This window comes from Artemia franciscana, chromosome 3, assembly GCF_032884065.1.
Source record: "Artemia franciscana chromosome 3, ASM3288406v1, whole genome shotgun sequence".
Taxonomy (NCBI): Eukaryota; Metazoa; Arthropoda; class Branchiopoda; order Anostraca; family Artemiidae; genus Artemia; species Artemia franciscana.
The window spans coordinates 24,823,909-24,842,073 of NC_088865.1; the positions used below are offsets into that span (position 1 = coordinate 24,823,909).

General features: G+C 36.4%; 1 protein-coding gene across 8 annotated transcripts in view; it reads right to left on the reverse strand.

The window, feature by feature from the left end:
• LOC136025067 (facilitated trehalose transporter Tret1-like) overlaps positions 1 to 18,165 on the reverse strand; it is an 80,725-nt gene that overhangs the window by 22,154 nt on the left and 40,406 nt on the right. For 7 of the 8 annotated variants that reach the window (XM_065700760.1, XM_065700758.1, XM_065700759.1 and 4 more), the window contains one exon: positions 1,850 to 1,999. In XM_065700760.1, coding sequence (XP_065556832.1) covers positions 1,850 to 1,999 — 150 coding nt within the window. Of the gene's footprint in view, positions 1 to 1,849; positions 2,000 to 16,320; positions 16,447 to 18,165 lie in introns of those variants that run through there. The other variant, XM_065700762.1, reaches the window with a different exon arrangement.

Genomic DNA, 18,165 nt, shown 5'->3' on the forward strand with positions numbered 1-18,165 from the left:
GGAAAAAATTCAGAAGTAGTAAAGTGCAGTCCAAGCCAGGCATGTCCCACGATACCTGAGGAACAGTGGTTAAAACGTTATTCGTAGGTCTTCGGGTCAAAAGATACTCCCTTGGAAAAGGAATATGATGAATCGCTTAAATCGCGTCTTGATTCACTGTTGAAAAAGGGAAATTATTTTTTGATATCAGTGAAAAGTGTTTTGAGGGCCGTTCGCCAGTTAGAGGCTAACAAGGCTCCAGGTCTTGACGGTGTTAGTGGTAATCATTTGCGCAATAGTTCACCACTTTTGCTCCAGCATATGCAACTACTTTTTCAGATGTGTATAGATAGTGCCACCATCCTCAAATCGTTTTGTACCGGATTCGTTCCAAACATCCCGAAGATAGGAAAAAACGCAAATGAGTGTGGAGGCTACAGGCCGATTACTGTCTCAAGTACGTTGAGCAAGATGCTGGAAAAATTGGTCCTTCGCAAAGTTATATCAAAGTGTGCGATAGACTACAGGCAGTTTGGGTTCCGAAAACATCTCAGCTGTGCTTTCGTCCATAGACTCCTAAAGCGCACTCCTAAAGCGCATTGCCAAGTCTGATTCACTTGGGTTATCCGTACATATATGAAGTGTTGATATTTCCGCTGCATCTGATTCAGTAATCCAGTCTGCTGTATTCCAGACCTTGCTAGATGCCGGTGTGAACGCTCATATAGTAGCTATATTTTATCATTTTATATATAGCGATATTAATCGCTATATAAGAGTGAAACTTGGCCTTGAAAAACTCAGTGAGCCAGTTAAACTAAAGAGAATACTTCGACAAGCTTCCATCTCAAGTCCAATATTATTTAACACATTGACTTCTAAGGTACAAAACAAATTTCTGGCGGGCTAACCTTTGATACTTGTGATTTGAGTCTAGTAAGCTATGCTGATGATTTACTTATGTTGAGTTTCTCATCAAGTGTATTGCAGGATAATTTAGATAAGCATGTATCTGGTTATAGCGCTATTGGTTTACAAGTTAATGGCCAGAAAACTAAATTTCTGGTTGTCAGCTCTTGGAAACGAGAGACACCAGCACCAACTGTATCCATAGATAATGTTATTATCGTACCGTCTTCTTCGCTCAAATGTTTAGGTCTTCTGTACGGCCGAGATAAGAAAACTACAAGAACTCTTTGCCTTGATACCTTTGTATCTAACCTGCGAGTGAACTATGCTAAACTAGCCCCACTGAAGTATTCTTACAATCGGCAAATTTTAGCGAGACTGTACAGAGCAGTGGATTACCACATGTCATTTACCTTTTCCCGATTTGGGAATGGTTTGCAGAAACAGAGAGACTGAAAGCTAGGTCCGCGTTATGGAGATATTTGAAGTTTTTGATACGCATACCGCTATTCGAGAAAAATTTATTTCTTTTGAATAAGTATCAAATTCCAGATCCCCGTGAAGCTGTGGCAGAACAGGAAATTAATGCTAGAAAAGATGCCTTTGAGCACCTTTATGATTTCCTGCCGTTGCACGTCATATTCGAGCTATGAATGCATATAGTGAATGTAATTTAATCGTTTAATCTTGAAGTATTGTTTTTCGTCTTTTTATTTTTTTTTTATACTCCGCCATGTTGTTGTTTTGATGGCGGGCTAAAATAAACGATCTATCTATCTATTATAATCAAGAAACAAAATTGGAACTGCAGTCGCAAGTAATTTTAATTTAATCCTCTAGTGTTACCATAATGCAGCACGAGCATCACTTTTTTTAAGAAGATGTTATACCACTGTCTCACATTCTTTTTTTCAGTGGTTTTATTTTTCATTGCTAAATGGGATCATGGGAATAAACAAACCTGCACCAGCTGCCAGCAGTTGTGGGCCAAAACTTGCCTCTCCGCTTCTCTGTTCCCCAGACGACGAGGAATGTGAAGAAACTGAATCTTCTTTCGTCCCGTATCCAGGGCTCTTTTGATCTTCAATGTCAGTTGAATTCATTTTTGACTCTAAAAGATTACAAATTTAGATATTGTGATTTTACCAGCATATAGAAAAAGAATGCTACCTTTTAAAAAAAGAATACTTACGAATCTTATATCACAAAAAAAGTTGTGTTCAATAAACATAATTAGTCCTTTTGATCAGTAATGAATTTTACATATTTAGAATTATTACAAAGTGCCAATTCTTCCGGTCTATAAATTTTTATCGAAGCTTGTTTTCCTATGGTTCGGTTACTATTAGGACTAGCTGCCTCTTACTTACAGCTCGTAATCATAAAATATTTGACAGTGTCCCCTGCAGGTAAAAATCAGGAACAAACTTCTGACGAAAAAAGTGCGTACAGAAGTTTGAAAATTTTTGAAATTGTGATAAAGGTCCAAACAGTCTCAAACTATAATAACAGCTTCGTGTTGAATGTTTTTCTAATATTTTGTTCTTCGATATGATCAGAGATATAACAATTACTTTTATACAGGGGGGGGGGCTGTTACATTGTACCAAATCAATATGCTACCTAATTTTACAAGCTTTTACCATTTTTTTTTTTTTTTTTTTTTTACGAAAACTATTCTGCAGACGACGAAAAGAAGAATGAATATCCTTTGCAACTTCCACTAAAAGACCCAGAGACACACATTTTCCTAACAGAAAAGCACAGTGGCGATGGTAAAACCAAATATTTAAAAAATGAAGCGTCCTTGAATCTGATCTTTTCAAAATAAGGGCGATTTGAATATGACGTGAAGGTAAAATGTACCAGATAGTCCCCCTGTGACGGGGAGTTACTACTAATATTATTTTATGGTCGTAAAAACCTGTAGCGATAAAGTATACACTTTAGACGTGTCACTTGTAGCTTTTTCAAATTTTGTAGGTTCTTGTAATATAGGATCAAAAATCACTATAATGTTCAGTATCAGTGGGCATGTTCGGAAAGAAATGGTATGTTACACCTAGGCAAAGAAGATCACAATAAATGTGTTCAATAGGGACGACATTTCTGGAAGTGGAGGCCAATAGGCCATACTCCTTCTCTGATGGCTGGAAATTAAAAAAAAAAATATCCCTAAAGAGAAGACAACTTTCTAAAAGGGAGAAAAAATGTATTTATGATTCGCCCTTCTAACTCTTTTCCTTCCCAGGAAAACTTAACGTCCCCCCTCCCACTACCAAGTTACTGTATAGTCATTCGTTGTATTTTTGGTGAAAAGGAAAGATCGCAAAAGGTGTATCTATTTAGGTTTAAGATTCTCTTATCAGGACATAATAACAGCGATCTTTTATATTTATCTATGAAAACTAAGGATATTTTTAACTTTATTTTTTTTTTTACCTTGATTGTCACGTTATGGGGTTTACGTTGCTACTAATCAAAATGATACGCCTTAATGATCTTTTGTTTGTTTAGAGAGTGTTTCTGATAATGTGAATCTTGACCTTTCGAGCTTAAAAGTCTCTAAAGTAAAAACAAACATGGGAAAAATTAGTTGTCTAACCTCCAAACATACAAAAACAAACTTGAGTATTATCTTTGAAGCTATGAATAATCTTTTAAGATTTTCTTGTAATAAAGCTTTTTTGTAATAACGATTTTTTGTCAAAGAATAAAACTATTTAAATAAAAGGAATTTGAACGCAATCTTTTATTAGAAAATGTTTTTTACTTCTTTAAAATTAGACACAGATCCAGAATGCAAGGTTTCAACAAGGATAAAATAAAATAGAATTACATTAAATCGTAGTCAACGCTACGGAACAGTGTATCTCCCTTGCATTTTTCTTCCCCTCTGACCACCTTGCATAGAAGAAGTTGTAGAAAATTCGCTAGGGGTTCATTCAATCGGAAATTTCATATTCTAAGGCCCTAACTAGGGATTAAAAGTGACTGGAGGACAATACCCCCCTCCTGCTTATTTTTCTCCACGGACACCCCTGTAATCTCCATGGCATTGGATCGATATTTAAGACAGTAGTATTCTCATATTTACCAAAGAACCCCAAAAACATACCACGAGGTGAGACAAGACCAACATTGCCCTAAGGACAAGGGCCCAAAATTACGGAAATGACACTTTTCACAGTTACACCAGAGTATAAAAGGAGAGTATATCGCACTTCATTAAAATCGAAATTTTCTCAAGATTCTAAATATGTGTAATTGGAGGCGTTGTTTTGTTCTGTAGCCCGCTTATGACCCTAATGCTATAAGTGCACCTGAATGCCTCCGTTTACCTCCAATGAACTGGTTCAAAATTTGATGTATCAATTTTGCTAATAATATTTGACAAGGCAAGTAAATATGCCTCCGGAAATGACTTGAACTGCACCTTAACAGGACTTAGGAGCCTATATTATTGAGACGCCCCATTTTTCATAGGTAGGGTTTAGTAGAAAACGTGTTTGAACGCACTTTGTTTGAACTGGAATCATACAAAAAATTTTGAACTGGGAGTGTAGGCACCCGCTCCCGAGCTTCCCAGTCTAGGTGAGGTCTAAAATGAGTCAAGTCTAAAAAAAAATCGTTTTCTGCCACCCAACGGTTTGGCTAAGAAACTTGGTCGCAGGCAATAGTTTCGCCAAAAGGGCGCAAACGCAAGAACAAATTAGCGCTGTCCAATCAGCTTGAAAATTAAACGGCGAGAAACTTATATCCAAGACTAAACAAAGCTACCAAACTTGGGATACTTTCCATATACACAGACCCAAAGGAGTTGTCGGTCTCGGAATATTTTCGATTAGACCAGAAAACAGGAGCTAAGAGCTCATATGGCACTTGTGACGAGGCAAGAAGAGCTAAGAGCCAAGAACTCATATGGTATGAGCTCTAACAAAACTCAAAAAATCAATAGATTGATTTAAAAGGAAAATCAGAGGCTTAATGTCGGTCAGGATTTCAAATAGGAGCTCCGAGTCATGATCTCCTTCTAAATATCAAAATTCATTAAGATCTGATGACCCACTCGTAAGTTATAAATACCTAATTATTTCTAATTTTTCCTCTCCCATTAGGCCCCCAGATGGTCGAATCTGAGAAAACGACTTTATCAAGTCAATTTGTGCAGCTCCCTGACAAGCCTACCAATTTTCATCGTCCTAGCACGTCCAAAAGCACCAAATTCACCAAATCACTGAGCTCCTCCCCCCAACTCCCCCAAAGAGAGCGAATCCAGTACGGTTACGTCAATCACGTATCAAAGACATTTGCTTATTCTATCCACCAAGGTTCATCCCAATTCCTCCATTCCAAGTGTTTTCCAAGATTTCCCCCTCCAACTCCCTCCCCAATGTCAAAAGAGCTGGTCGGGATTTGAAATAAGAGCTCTGAGACATGAATTCCTTCTAAATGTCAAATCTAAATGTCAAATGTCAAAGATCCGATCACCTATTCGTAAGATAAAAATACCCAAATTTTCACATCTTCCAAGAATTCCGGTTTTCCCCTCCAACTCCCCCCAATGCCACAGGATCTGATCGGAATTTAAAATTAGAGCTTTAAAGCACAAGATCCTTCTAAATATCAAATTTCATTAAGATCTGGTCACCCTTTCGTAAGTTACAAATACCTAAATTTTCAAAATTACCCCCCCCTCCAATTCCACCGAAGAGAGCAGATCCGGTCCGGTTATGTCAGTCACGTATCTTAGACAGTTTTTTATTCTTCCCATCCAGTTTCATCCTGATCTCTCCGCTTTAAGTTTTTTCTAAGATTTCTGATCCCCCAACTGCCCCCATCCCAATAGAGCGGATCCGTTCCAATTATGTAAATATCGTATCTAAGACTTCTGCTTTTTTTCCCACCAAGTATCATCCCGATCCCTCCAATCTAAGCGTTTTCCATGATTTTAGGTTACCCCTCCCCAAACTCCTCCCAATGTCACCATATCCGGTCAGGATTTAAAATGAGAGCTTTGAGACACGATATCCTTCTAAATATCAAATTTCTATGAGATCCGATCACCCGTTCGTAAGTTAAAAATACGTCATTTTTTATAATTTTTCAGAATTAACCCCCCTCCCCCAATAGAGCGGATCCGTTCAAACTATGTAAATCACGTATCTAAGACTTCTACTTATTTTCCCCACCAATTTTCATCCTGACCCCTCCAATCTAAGCGTTTTCCATGATTTTAGGTTTCCCCCTCCCAACACCCCCCCCCCCCAATGTCACCAGATCCAGTCAGGATTTAAAATAAGAGCTCTGACACACAATAGCCTTCTAAATATCAAATTTCATTGAGATCCGATCACCCGTTCGTAAGTTAAAAATACCTCATTTTTTCTAATTTTTCAGGAATTAACCCCCCCCCCAACTACCCCAAAGAGAGCGGATCCGTTCCGGTTATGTCAATCATGTATCTAGGACTTGTGTTTATTTTTCCCACCAAGTTTCATCTCGATCCCTCCACTCTAAGTGTTTTCCAAGATTTTAGGTTTCCCCATCCCAACTCCCCCTCCAATGTCACCAGATCCGGTCGGAATTTAAAATAACAGCCCTGAGACACGATATCCTTCCAAACATCAAATTTCATTAAGATCTGATTAACCGTTCGAAAGTTAAAAAATACTTCAATTTTTCTATTTTTCCCGAATTAACGCCCCCCCCCCCAGATGGTCCAATCGGGAAAGCGACTATTTCTAATTTAATCTGGTCCGGTCCCTGATACGCCTACCAAATTTCATCATCCTAGCTTACCTAGAAGTGCCTAAAGTAGCAAAACCGGGACCGACAGACAGACAGATCGACAGACCGACAGAATTTGCGATTGCTATATGGCCCTTGGTTAATACCAAGTGCCATAAAAATGAGTTGTCAGATTTAAAATACTTCTGATGATAGGACTTTTCTTCAATGGAAATTAAAATTATAAGAAATGTACCTAGGGCTAAGGGGACCTCATAGCACACAAAATTTTTGTCAAAATGGCGTAAGTGCATGAAATGCATTTTTGATGTCTAGTCTGCTGTAAACTTAAGAAGTATTTACCTTGGGTTAATGGTACTTCAGCATACGACAATTTTTCCTAAAACGTGATAGCTAAAAAAAAAGAAAACAAAAACAAGCATCAATGCAGCACCAAAGAGACCTCGAAGTCCAAGTAAGTTTTGCCAAAGAAGCATCAAAGCACGAAATACTACGTCCAAAATATAATTTTCTGTCTTATTGGCTTGCAACTTACAGGGTATGTGGCCTAGACCAAGAAGATTTTTAAACATTAAAAAAGAACAAAGACATTCCTTATTTAACCTGTGAAACGGAACATAAACCTTGACATAAGCCGTCAGAGTACCATGACGTGGGATGACTAGCTCTTCTGATTCTTCAGCTACATGGTTTCAAACAATAATCCTTGAAACAATACTGCCCTGGGTTTCCTACTAACTCGCGGCTTTCAATACTGGGCTTTCGATCTAAGTCCACGGAAAGGAATTTCAATAATGCCGGACAAAAACAATTTGTCCTGGTTAAAACGCATATACCAGCTTAGTCCAAGCTGCAAACCGACCAGGTAGGCGTCAGAATGGTGGAAAATGGCACTTTTTTAACTGGAACCAAACAAAGAGTTTGATCTACATGATTAGGACAATTAACGTGGACCAGTTGCTTCTCCAACATCATCATGTCTCCAATGCATCTTAACTTTTTTAGCTGAAAGAGGGACATTTTGTCCAATGATTCACCTCGAATCGTGGGGTGGGTTCTAATCTGTCTGATTTGAGAAATAAAGTGGACCCATGGCTTCTCTCAAATCTTTCTCTCCAAGAAACTTCTGACAATAAAGTAGGTTTCATTAGTGAGGATGACTAGTTTCTCCGACAACCCCAGCCCCTCACCCGGCCGTCACATTTTATCTGAACGGTAAGTATAGCAAGCCTGGTTTTAACCATAAGGATGCAAGGATTTTCAACCTGCCAGACTGGAAGAAAAAAGCCACCACCATACTCTCTTGTGCAGCTCCTTGTCCAGACTGTCAATTTGTACAGCTCCTTGACACGCCTACCAATTTTCATCGTCCTAGCACGTCCAGAAGCACCATCTCGCCAAAGCACTGAACCCCTCCCCCCAACTCCCCCAAAGAGAGCGAATCAAGTACGGTTACGTCAATCACGTATCTACGACATTTGCTTATTCTATCCACCAAGCTTCATCCCGATTCCTCCACTCTAAGCGCTTTCAAAGATTTCCAATTTCCCCCTCCAACTCCCCCCAATGTCAACAGATCTGGTCAAGAATTAAAATAAGAGGTCTGAGACATGAATTCCTTCTAAATATCAAATTTCATTAAGATCCGGTCACCCGTTCTTAGGTTAAAAATACCTTAATTTTTCTAATTTTTCCAAATTAACACCCCACAGCTCCTCCAAAGAGAAAGGATCCGTTCCAATTATGTCATTCACGTATTTAGAACTTGTGCTTATTCTTCCCATCAAGTTTCATCCCGATCTCTCCACTCTAAGCGTTTTCCAAGATTTTTGTTTCCCTCCTCCAACCCCCTGTGTCCCCGGAACCACTTTGAGTCGAAAATGCAGCATCTGAGACATAAAATCCTTCTATATATCAAGTCTAATTAAGATCCGATCACCTATTCGTAAGATAAAAATACCCCCATTTTCACGTTTTCCAAGAATTCCGGTTTCCCCCTACAACTCCCCCCAATGTCACATGATCTGGTCGGAATTTATAATAAGAGCTTTAAAGCACAAGATCCTTCTAAATATCAAATCTCATTAAGATCCAATCACCCGTTCGTAAGTTTAAAATACCTCATTTTTCCGAATTACCCCCCCCCCCAACTCCAACAAAGAGAACGAATCCGGTCCAGTTATTTCAGTCACGTATCTTAGACTTGTTTTTATTCTTTCCATCCAGTTTCATCCTGATCCCTCCGCTTTAAGTATTTTCTAAGACTTCGGGTCCCGGTTAATCCGGTTAATCGGGATCCGGTTAAAATTTAAAATAAGAGATCTGAGTTACGAGATTCTTCTAAATACGAAGTTTCATGAAGATCCGATCACTCCTTCGTAAGTTAAAAATACGTCATTTTTTCTAATTTTTCAGAATTAACCCCCCCCCCCAATTCCCCAAATAGAGCGGATATGTTCCAATTATGTCAATCACGTATCTAAGACTTCTGCTTATTTTTCCCACCAAGTTTCATCCCGATCCTTCCACTCTAAGTGTTTTCCAAGATTTTAGGGTTGCCCCTCCCAATCCCCCCCAATGTCACCAAACCCGGTCGGGATTTAAAATAAGAGCTCTGAGACACGATATCCTTCCAAACATCAAGTTTCATCAAGATCTGAAGAACCGTTCGTAAGTTAAAAATACTTCATTTTTCTATTTTTCCGAATTAACCGGCCTCCCACTCCCCCCTAGATGGTCAAATCGGGAAAACGACTATCTGTAATTTAATCTAGTGCAGTCCCTGATAAGCCTGCCAAATTTCATCGTCCTAGCTTACCTGGAAGTGTCTAAAGTAGCAAAACCGGGACCGACAGACAAACCGACAGATAGACCGACAGAATTTGCGATTGCTATATGTCACTTGGTTAATACCAAGTGCCATAAAAACTCATTGCGCCAGAACCAAACGAGAAGAAATTTATTGTAGGCGATTTTTCTCGTAAAGTTCGAGAAATTTTTGTGCAATATGAAAAACCAAATGTGGGAATTCAGTTCCTATTGAAGATCAATTTTATCTTACGGTAAAAGAAAATAAAACAAAAAGCGAGAAAAGGAATATTAAACGCAAATACAATAAAGAGATGCAGTCAAAGATACTGGACACTGGAGTCTAATTAAGGTTTAGTGATGATTTAATTTGCGCGATTGAGAAATATGAGAAAAGTAGAAATGGAAAGATAAATGCAAAAAAGAGAAAAATTGGCAGGTTAAGTCTGCAGTAGCAGAAAACAAAATTTTATTTTCTCCCGCTTAGGGGGAGGACAAAAAAGTCCAAGACCCATTGGTAATAAAACAGGACTATAGCAGAACAATGAAATCTAAGAAAAAGGACACTATGGTGTCCTAGAGACACCTAAGAGATGGGAGGAAAGTAAGGAGAAAGTAAGAGACACTAAAAAGAGAAATTCAGCCTGTGCTTGTGGAGAATTAAATTTTTGGGGATTTAAAAAAAGAATTTAGGAGAAACCAAGAGGTCCAAGACTCATTGGAAATCAAACAAGATGATCATAAAATAGAGTTGAAGGACATACGACGGGCTATGGAAAAGTTGGGAGATAGTGAATGTCAGGTTGGATTGGAAAGGCTTGAGAAGAAATCTACGATTAGTCCTATCAACTCAAAGGGAGATATGGTCTCTTTCAGGGGGAGAAGCCCCTTCGAGAAGCCATGAATTATGGACGGTTCGCTCAACGGACAGCTAGTTGGCCAGTTGTGACCCTGTTACCAAGATTTTGCTTCTCTGATCTTGAGTCCTTGGGGGATACTCTCTCCCAGTCACTTCCTATTTCACCCAAACCTTTGTCCAGTAACCCTACTCATAGTTTTTACTCTTCATGGGAATCGAAAATTATGTTCGGCAAACCTTATTCAGTGACTGACTTATCCAAATTTCATCTTCAGTTGGTATCAATGCCCATTCTTCATTTGGCTATCCCAGGGGAGGGGACCCCGAATGAACTGATTAATGATTCGCTCAAACCTTTGGCTGTTTTCCCTGCACCCCTATCATTTTCACAGACCTTGCATTTTCATCCTTGGATTATTTCAAATTATGCCAAAGGGCAATTCGCGTTTTAATTAATTTGTGTCGTTGTTTCCACCGATGGAGAGTAAGAGGCTAGTTTAGCCAATTTTTCATGATGAATGGCATCATCGAATGTGCCAGAACCCGATTCTACACTCCCTTAAATGAAAATTCATGAGGGCGTGAAATTTTTTGTTAATCATGCTAAGCACGATAATTTCCTGCCAATCTGGTGGACTTCAATTTTCAAAACCTCGTGCGAATTCCCATACGATTTAGACCATGTTGGTTCTGCACTACAGACGTATGGATGGCGACAGATTCAGAGCAAAGCGGTGGGAGCAGTAGTACCAACGCTGGGGAAGAAAGAAGACAAATGGATTTTGTAACGTTGTAAGTTCAGTGTTAAGGTTTGTAAGAGTGAACCGTCGTGGCGCGTGGGTGGTCATTTATCTTGCGGGGGGAGGTGTTGGGGTTTCACCCCTGTTTCTGTTCTTTTTTAAGACAAACGTTTTCATTTCCGTAATTACAATTGCTTAGATTTGCCTATAGTATAATTTTCAATGATAAGTTATATTCTCGTTGCTAAGCTATAGTTGTTTTGCAATGAGTAAGTGCAAGCTAAATTCTATTTTGGTCTTCCTGTTCTGGTCCATTGAAAGATAATATTATTCAAAAGAAGCCAGGGATTTGAACTTTAATTTAGCGGATTGCCAGGGCCAATCTAAGATCCACCCCTACAGAAAGTGCTTTTGTACAGAAGTGGCGTTTTGTTTGTTAGTCTACATTGAAACCCCGTTTAGGAAGTCTACTTTTTCAGAATTGATATATATATATATGTGTGTTTTGTCAAGTGACCTTTGGTAGAATAAAAGTAAGCTGTTTCCTGCATCCGTGTGAGATTACTTTTCCAAGAACCCAGGCAGAGTAGGGAAAACGTCCGCGAGAAATATCGTCAATAGCATATCGACAGTGGGGCCCGTTTACCCTCTAAAGAGATAGCTAAAGATATTAGTAGTAACCCAGGTTGGGTGCACCCTTAGCCTAGAGTTTCGCCCGTTTGATCGTTCGATCACGTTACCATACACTAGAGCAGGGTATATCGTAAAAGGGTACTAACATATTAACATTTACATTTCCGTAAAAGGGTATCTACATTTACGGTACAGTAGTGGTAACCACGAGGCATTCCATTACAATACTAGGTGCCAGCAAGGCTTTCCCCTCCAATTTGTGGTGCAGCACCATTTCTGCGCCAATATCTGGTAGCCGCTGTGGTTACTATTTCAATATATATATATATATATATATATATATATATATATATATATATATATATATATATATATATATATATATATATATATATATATAATATATAATATGTATATATATATATATACATATATATATATGTATATATATATATATATATATATATATATATATATATATATATATATATATATATATATATATATATATATATACATATATATATATATATATATATATATATATATATATATATATATATATATATATATATATATATATATATATATATATATATATATATATATATATATATATCCTTTAATAGACAGTGAAAAATAAATACAAAAGTTCTGAATATTTCGAAGACACAGTGAGTCTTCATCATCAGCAGAAATACTCTGCTTCTGCTGATGATTAAATAAAAAAAAAAAAACAAGTTTTTTTTTAACGGAAAGTAAAGAGCGACATTAAAACTTAAAGCGAACAGAAATTACTTCGTATGTGAAAGGGGCTGCTTCCTCATCAATGCCCCGCTCTTTACGTTAAAGCTTGACTTTTTCTCTTAACTCTGCTTTTTAAAACGGTAAAAAACTTTAGCGTAAAGAGCGGGGCGTTGATGAGGAAGCAGCCCCTTTCACATACGAAGTAATTTCTGTTCGTTTTAAGTTTTAATGTCGCTCCTTACTTTCCGTTAAAAAAAACTTTACATTTTTGAATCAATGCATGTTTTGATTTTGGCTCTCCGCAGATGAATAATTAAAACGAAATTTGCATATTTATTTTTTTTGGCTAAATGGCTTTCTCATAGTTTTGATCGAACGATTTTGAGAAAAAAAGGAGCGAGGGAGGAGACCTAGTTGCCCTCCAGTTTTTTGGTTACTTAGAAAGGCAACTAGAACTTTTAATTTTGTACGAGTGTTTTTATTAGTAAAAGATATACGTAACTTATAAATTAGCCTACGTGACAAACTTCTGTATTCTCATGTTTTTATTATGTATATGAGGGGGTTCACCCCCTTGTCAGTACCTCGCTTTTTGCACTGAAGCTTAAATTTTGTCCGAATTTCTTAAGAATGACCCCTGAATCACAAAAGCCGCAGAATAAATAGTTGAAATTATTAAAAATACTTTAGCGTAAAGAGCGAGGAATTAGGAGGAGGTGAGCCCATCATATGCGGAATTATTTCTGTTCGTTTTAAGTGGTTTTAATTCTGCTCCTTACTTTCAGTTGAAAAAAATTTTTCATATTTATTTTTTCATTGTTTTTTTTTAATAGTGCAAGAATATCCTGCGCTCCCTTCATGGAAATTTTCTTCCCCCATGATAAATTCCTCCGAGGAAAGATCCCCTAACATATCCCCCTCTTTTCAACCCCCCCCCCCCCAAACCAAAAAAGTCCCCCTGAAAACGTCTGTACACTTCCAAATAACCATTACTATATGCAAGCACTGGTCAAAGTTTGTAACTTGTAGCCCCTCCAACGGGGACTGTAGGGGAGTAAGTCGTCCCCAAAGACATAGTTATAAGGTTTTTCGACTACGTTGAATAAAATGGCTATCTCAGAATTTAGATCCGGTGACTTTGGGAAAATAATTAGCGTGGGAGGGGGCCTAGGTGCCCTCCAATTTTTCGGTCACTGAAAAAGGGCACTAGAACTTTTCATTTCCGTTAGAATGAGCCCTCTCACAAGATTCTAGGACCACTGATTCGATAAAATCGCCCCTGGGAAAAAAAAACAAACAAATAAACACGCATCCGTGATCTGCCTTCTGGCAAAAAATACAACATTCCACATTTTTGTAGATATGAGCTTGAAACTTTTGCTGTAGGGTTCTCTGATACGCTGAATCTGATGGTGTGATTCTATGACGTTTAGGGGGTGTTTTCCCCTATTTTCTAAAATAAGGCAAATTTTCTCAGGCTCGTAACTTTTGATATGTACGACTAAACTTGATGAATCTTATATATTTAAAACCAGCATTAAATGCGATTCTTTTGATGTAGCTACTGGTATCAAAATTCCATTTTTTAGAGTTTCGTTTACTATTGAGCCGGGTCGCTCCTTACTACAGTTCGTTACCACGAACTGTTTGACGAAGACTGACTATGTCTTCGAAATATTCAGAATTTTTGTATTTGTTTTTCACTGTCTAATAAAGGACTTATCCCTATGAAAATAAAGAAAAAAAAACAATTATAATCTAAAACTGAAAGGATAAATAAAAATAGATATAAAAGTAAAACAACCTAACTAATAATATACAATTAATGCTGGCATATCCAATTAGCCAGAAACTTCCATGAACATACAAAAGCATCACCTTTTGTGTTGTTTTTGTGTGTTCATGGAAGTAGCTGGCTAATTGTATTTGTGAGCATAATTATATATATATATATATATATATATATATATATATATATATATATATATATATATATATATATATATATATATATATATATATATATATATATATATATATATATATATATATATATATATATATATATATATATATATATATATATATATATATATATATATATATATATATATATATATATATATATATATATATATATATATATATATATATATATATATATATATATATATATATATATATATATATATATATATATATATATATATATATATATATATATATATATATATATATAAATATATATATATATATATATATATATATATATATATATATAAAATATATATATATATATATATATATATATATATATATATATATATATATATATATATATATATATATATATATATATATATATATATAATAGCAACTATGCAACTATGCATAGTTTTACTTTTATATATATTTTATTTATCCTTTTAGTTTTAGATTCTAATTGTTTTTCCTTTTTTTCTCTCACTTTATTTAACGTTGAAGACGCCTTGTTGCATACGGGCGTAACGTTCATTTGATTTTTTCTCTTCTTCTCCTACGTACTGGCCATAGACCCGATTGGTATTTCCAGAAGTATTCCTTTTTTTATGACAGGCCAATTCGTCTCTAGACCTTTTGGTCTAAATAAGTACTAAATGAGATTTAACTACACGGGTTCTCATTGTGCAATAAAATCATGTACGATATAAAGTCACATATAGAAATATTGTATCTAGTTTGACTTCATCCTTGGAGATCTGATTTGGTTGATTATATATTTAAAGCTAATATTGCGCAAATCCTGCACAAACATACTAAAAAAGCACGTAAGTAAAAGCTTACATAGTCGTTCGAAGCGTGAGGAACATTCTTGCTGAATTGACAAGGAATAGTACCAAAGCCAAACTTTCGGTATTCCGTTCAGTCCTTGAACTGGGTTTCTAAAAACTCAAGAAAACTCAAAACAATGGAAACCGAGATCCATTTTGAGACCAAATTTGAGCTCTTTACAACTGATCAGATAGAAAATTGGAAACTTAAGGAGAGGCAACCAGCAGTGACACATTTATTTCAAGTTATGTTCAAAATAGATTGAACAGTGAAGACCCAGTGCTCTGGATACTTGACAGGTCATCAACACAAACTGCTTGTGAAAAGTACAATTCCTAGTCCAGGCACAGGCGATATAAATTAAAAAGACATCCTCTGACTTTGTGTCAACCCAAAAAGAAATCTGGATATCGAGCAACATGCGCTAATTTTTGAAATATAGTACTTCATTTCAAAATAGTACTTTTTGTCAGTTTTGATTAGTACCATTATTTCTGTTCGAGTGGCAACCCTGTTCAAGAACGAATGTTCCGACACAAGAAAAATTACGATAAAAAAGAGTTTGACTTTTCTGTCACAGTGCTTCACGAATGTAAGCCAGAAATAACTCAAAGTGGATTTCAAGATTTTCTCCTCCAAGGTCTGGGCAAAACTAATTTTCAACAGGCCTACTTTCCAAATATTTCTGGAAGGGAGAAAATAAGATGCACCTCATTTTACATTTACCCAAACATTTATTTTTAAAAGCCAATCGGATTGTGACCAATGGTTCAGAATCCCACGAAATTTGAACAAGAGATCTGACCAAGCGGAAACAGGCCTGACCAATGGATAGAACGTTCCAAGTTTATGCGGGTGGGTTTGACCAATTGGACCTGAGAGATATCTGAACAAGGGAAAACGGGCTTAAACATTGGACCGAGCGTTCCAAGTCCAAGTGGTGAACTGCAAACATCAGTTTTATCCAAAATTTCACATAGAGCCTCTTGAACAACAAAATGCAACTATGGTCAAATAAAAATGTGTTGACAAAGTCACCATTAAAAGCGAGTAGATATATCTGCAAAAATTCTGCATACTTACCTCTCGTAGCAAATCTAGCCATATTTTTCTCTATTTGCAACCATCAACACTATTGGAAAGAAATTAATTGAAAAACAAAATTACTTTTTTATATATAGCGAATTAACGGGCGTCCATTAAAACAAAAATTTTGAATATATAAGCGATTGCTAATGTCTTATTAAATGTTCTTATAGCCCCATAAAATAGGAAGTGCTATATGCCATTGACCGCAAAAATATTGCCACCTAAGAGGAATATGATATTCGGACTAAGTTAACTTCAACAAATGATTTAAGACTAAGTAAATAGATCGTTTCGGAAGTCAATTTTACGAATAAAATGTTGTTAATTTCTTTCTTTGCATAGATATGTCGGGGAGGGGGTTTCAAGTTATGGCTTGTTCTCTCCTTCAAATCTAGTTGAACAAAATGAATCTGTTAACCCATGGATCTGTGGATCTGAATTCTCCCTTTTCTCCTTCAATATCAATTGCTTCTTTAGCTTTTCAGCACTCACGAAGGAGGGGCTGTTGCGCTTGACTCCCCACCCACCAAAAATAAAACAAGACAATAAAAACACTTGTGTGTTTTATTTAGTGCCGGAATAAAGATTTAGGAGTCTTGATCATCTGCTGATGATGAGTCTTCATCATCAGCAGAAATACTCTGCTTCTGCTGATGATTAAATAAAAAAAAAAGTTTTTTTTTAACGGAAAGTAAAGAGCGACATTAAAACTTAAAGCGAACAGAAATTACTTCGTATGTGAAAGGGGCTGCTTCCTCATCAATGCCCCGCTCTTTACGTTAAAGTTTGACTCTTTCTCTTAACTCTACTTTTTAAAACTGTAAAAAACTTTAGCGCAAAGAGCGGGGCGTTGATGAGGAAGCATCTCCTTTCATATACGAAGTAATTTCTGTTCGTTTTAAGTTTTAATGTCGCTCCTTACTTTCCGTTAAAAAAACTTTTTTTTTTAATTTAATTTATGAACGTTTTTGAATCAATACATGTTTTGATTTTGGCTCTCCGCAGATGAATAATTAACACGAAATTTGCAAGTTTTTTTTTTGGCTAAATGGCTTTCTCATAGTTTTGATCGAATGATGTTGAGAAAAAAAGGAACAGTGGAGGAAGTCTAGTTGCCCTGCGATTTTTTGGTTACTTAAAAAGGCAACTAGAACTTTAAATTTTTTACGAATGTTTTTATTAGTAAAAGATAGACGTAATTTATAAATTAGCTTACGTAACGAACTTTTGCAATCTCAGGTTTTTATTACATATATGAGGAGTTCACCCCCTCGTCAGTACCTCGCTCTTTACAATAAAGATTAAATTTTGTCCCAATTCATTAAGAATGATCCCTGAATCACAAAAGCCGTAGAATAAATAGTTGAAATCACTAAAAATACTTTAGCGTAAAGAGCGAGGTATTAGGAGGAGATGAGCCCCTCATATGCGTAATAATTTATTTTCGTTTCAAGTTTTAATGCTGCTCCTTACTTCCAGTTGAAAAACTTTTCATATTTATTTTTTTATTGTTTTTTTTTTAAATAATGCTAGAAAATCCTGCACTCCCTCCATGGAAATTTTCTTCTCCCATGACAAATTCCTCGATGGAAAGTTCCCCCAACATATCCCCCTCTTTTCAACCCCTACCCCAACCAAAAAATCCCCCTGAAAACGTCTGTACACTTCCCAATAAGCATTACTATATGTAAGTACTGATCAAAATTTGTAACTTGTAGCCCCTCCCACGGGGACTGTGTAGGAGTAAGTCGTCCCCAAAGACATAGTTATAAGGTTTTTCGACTACGCTGAATGAAATGGCCATCTCAGAATTTTGATCCGTTGCCTTTGGGAAAATAC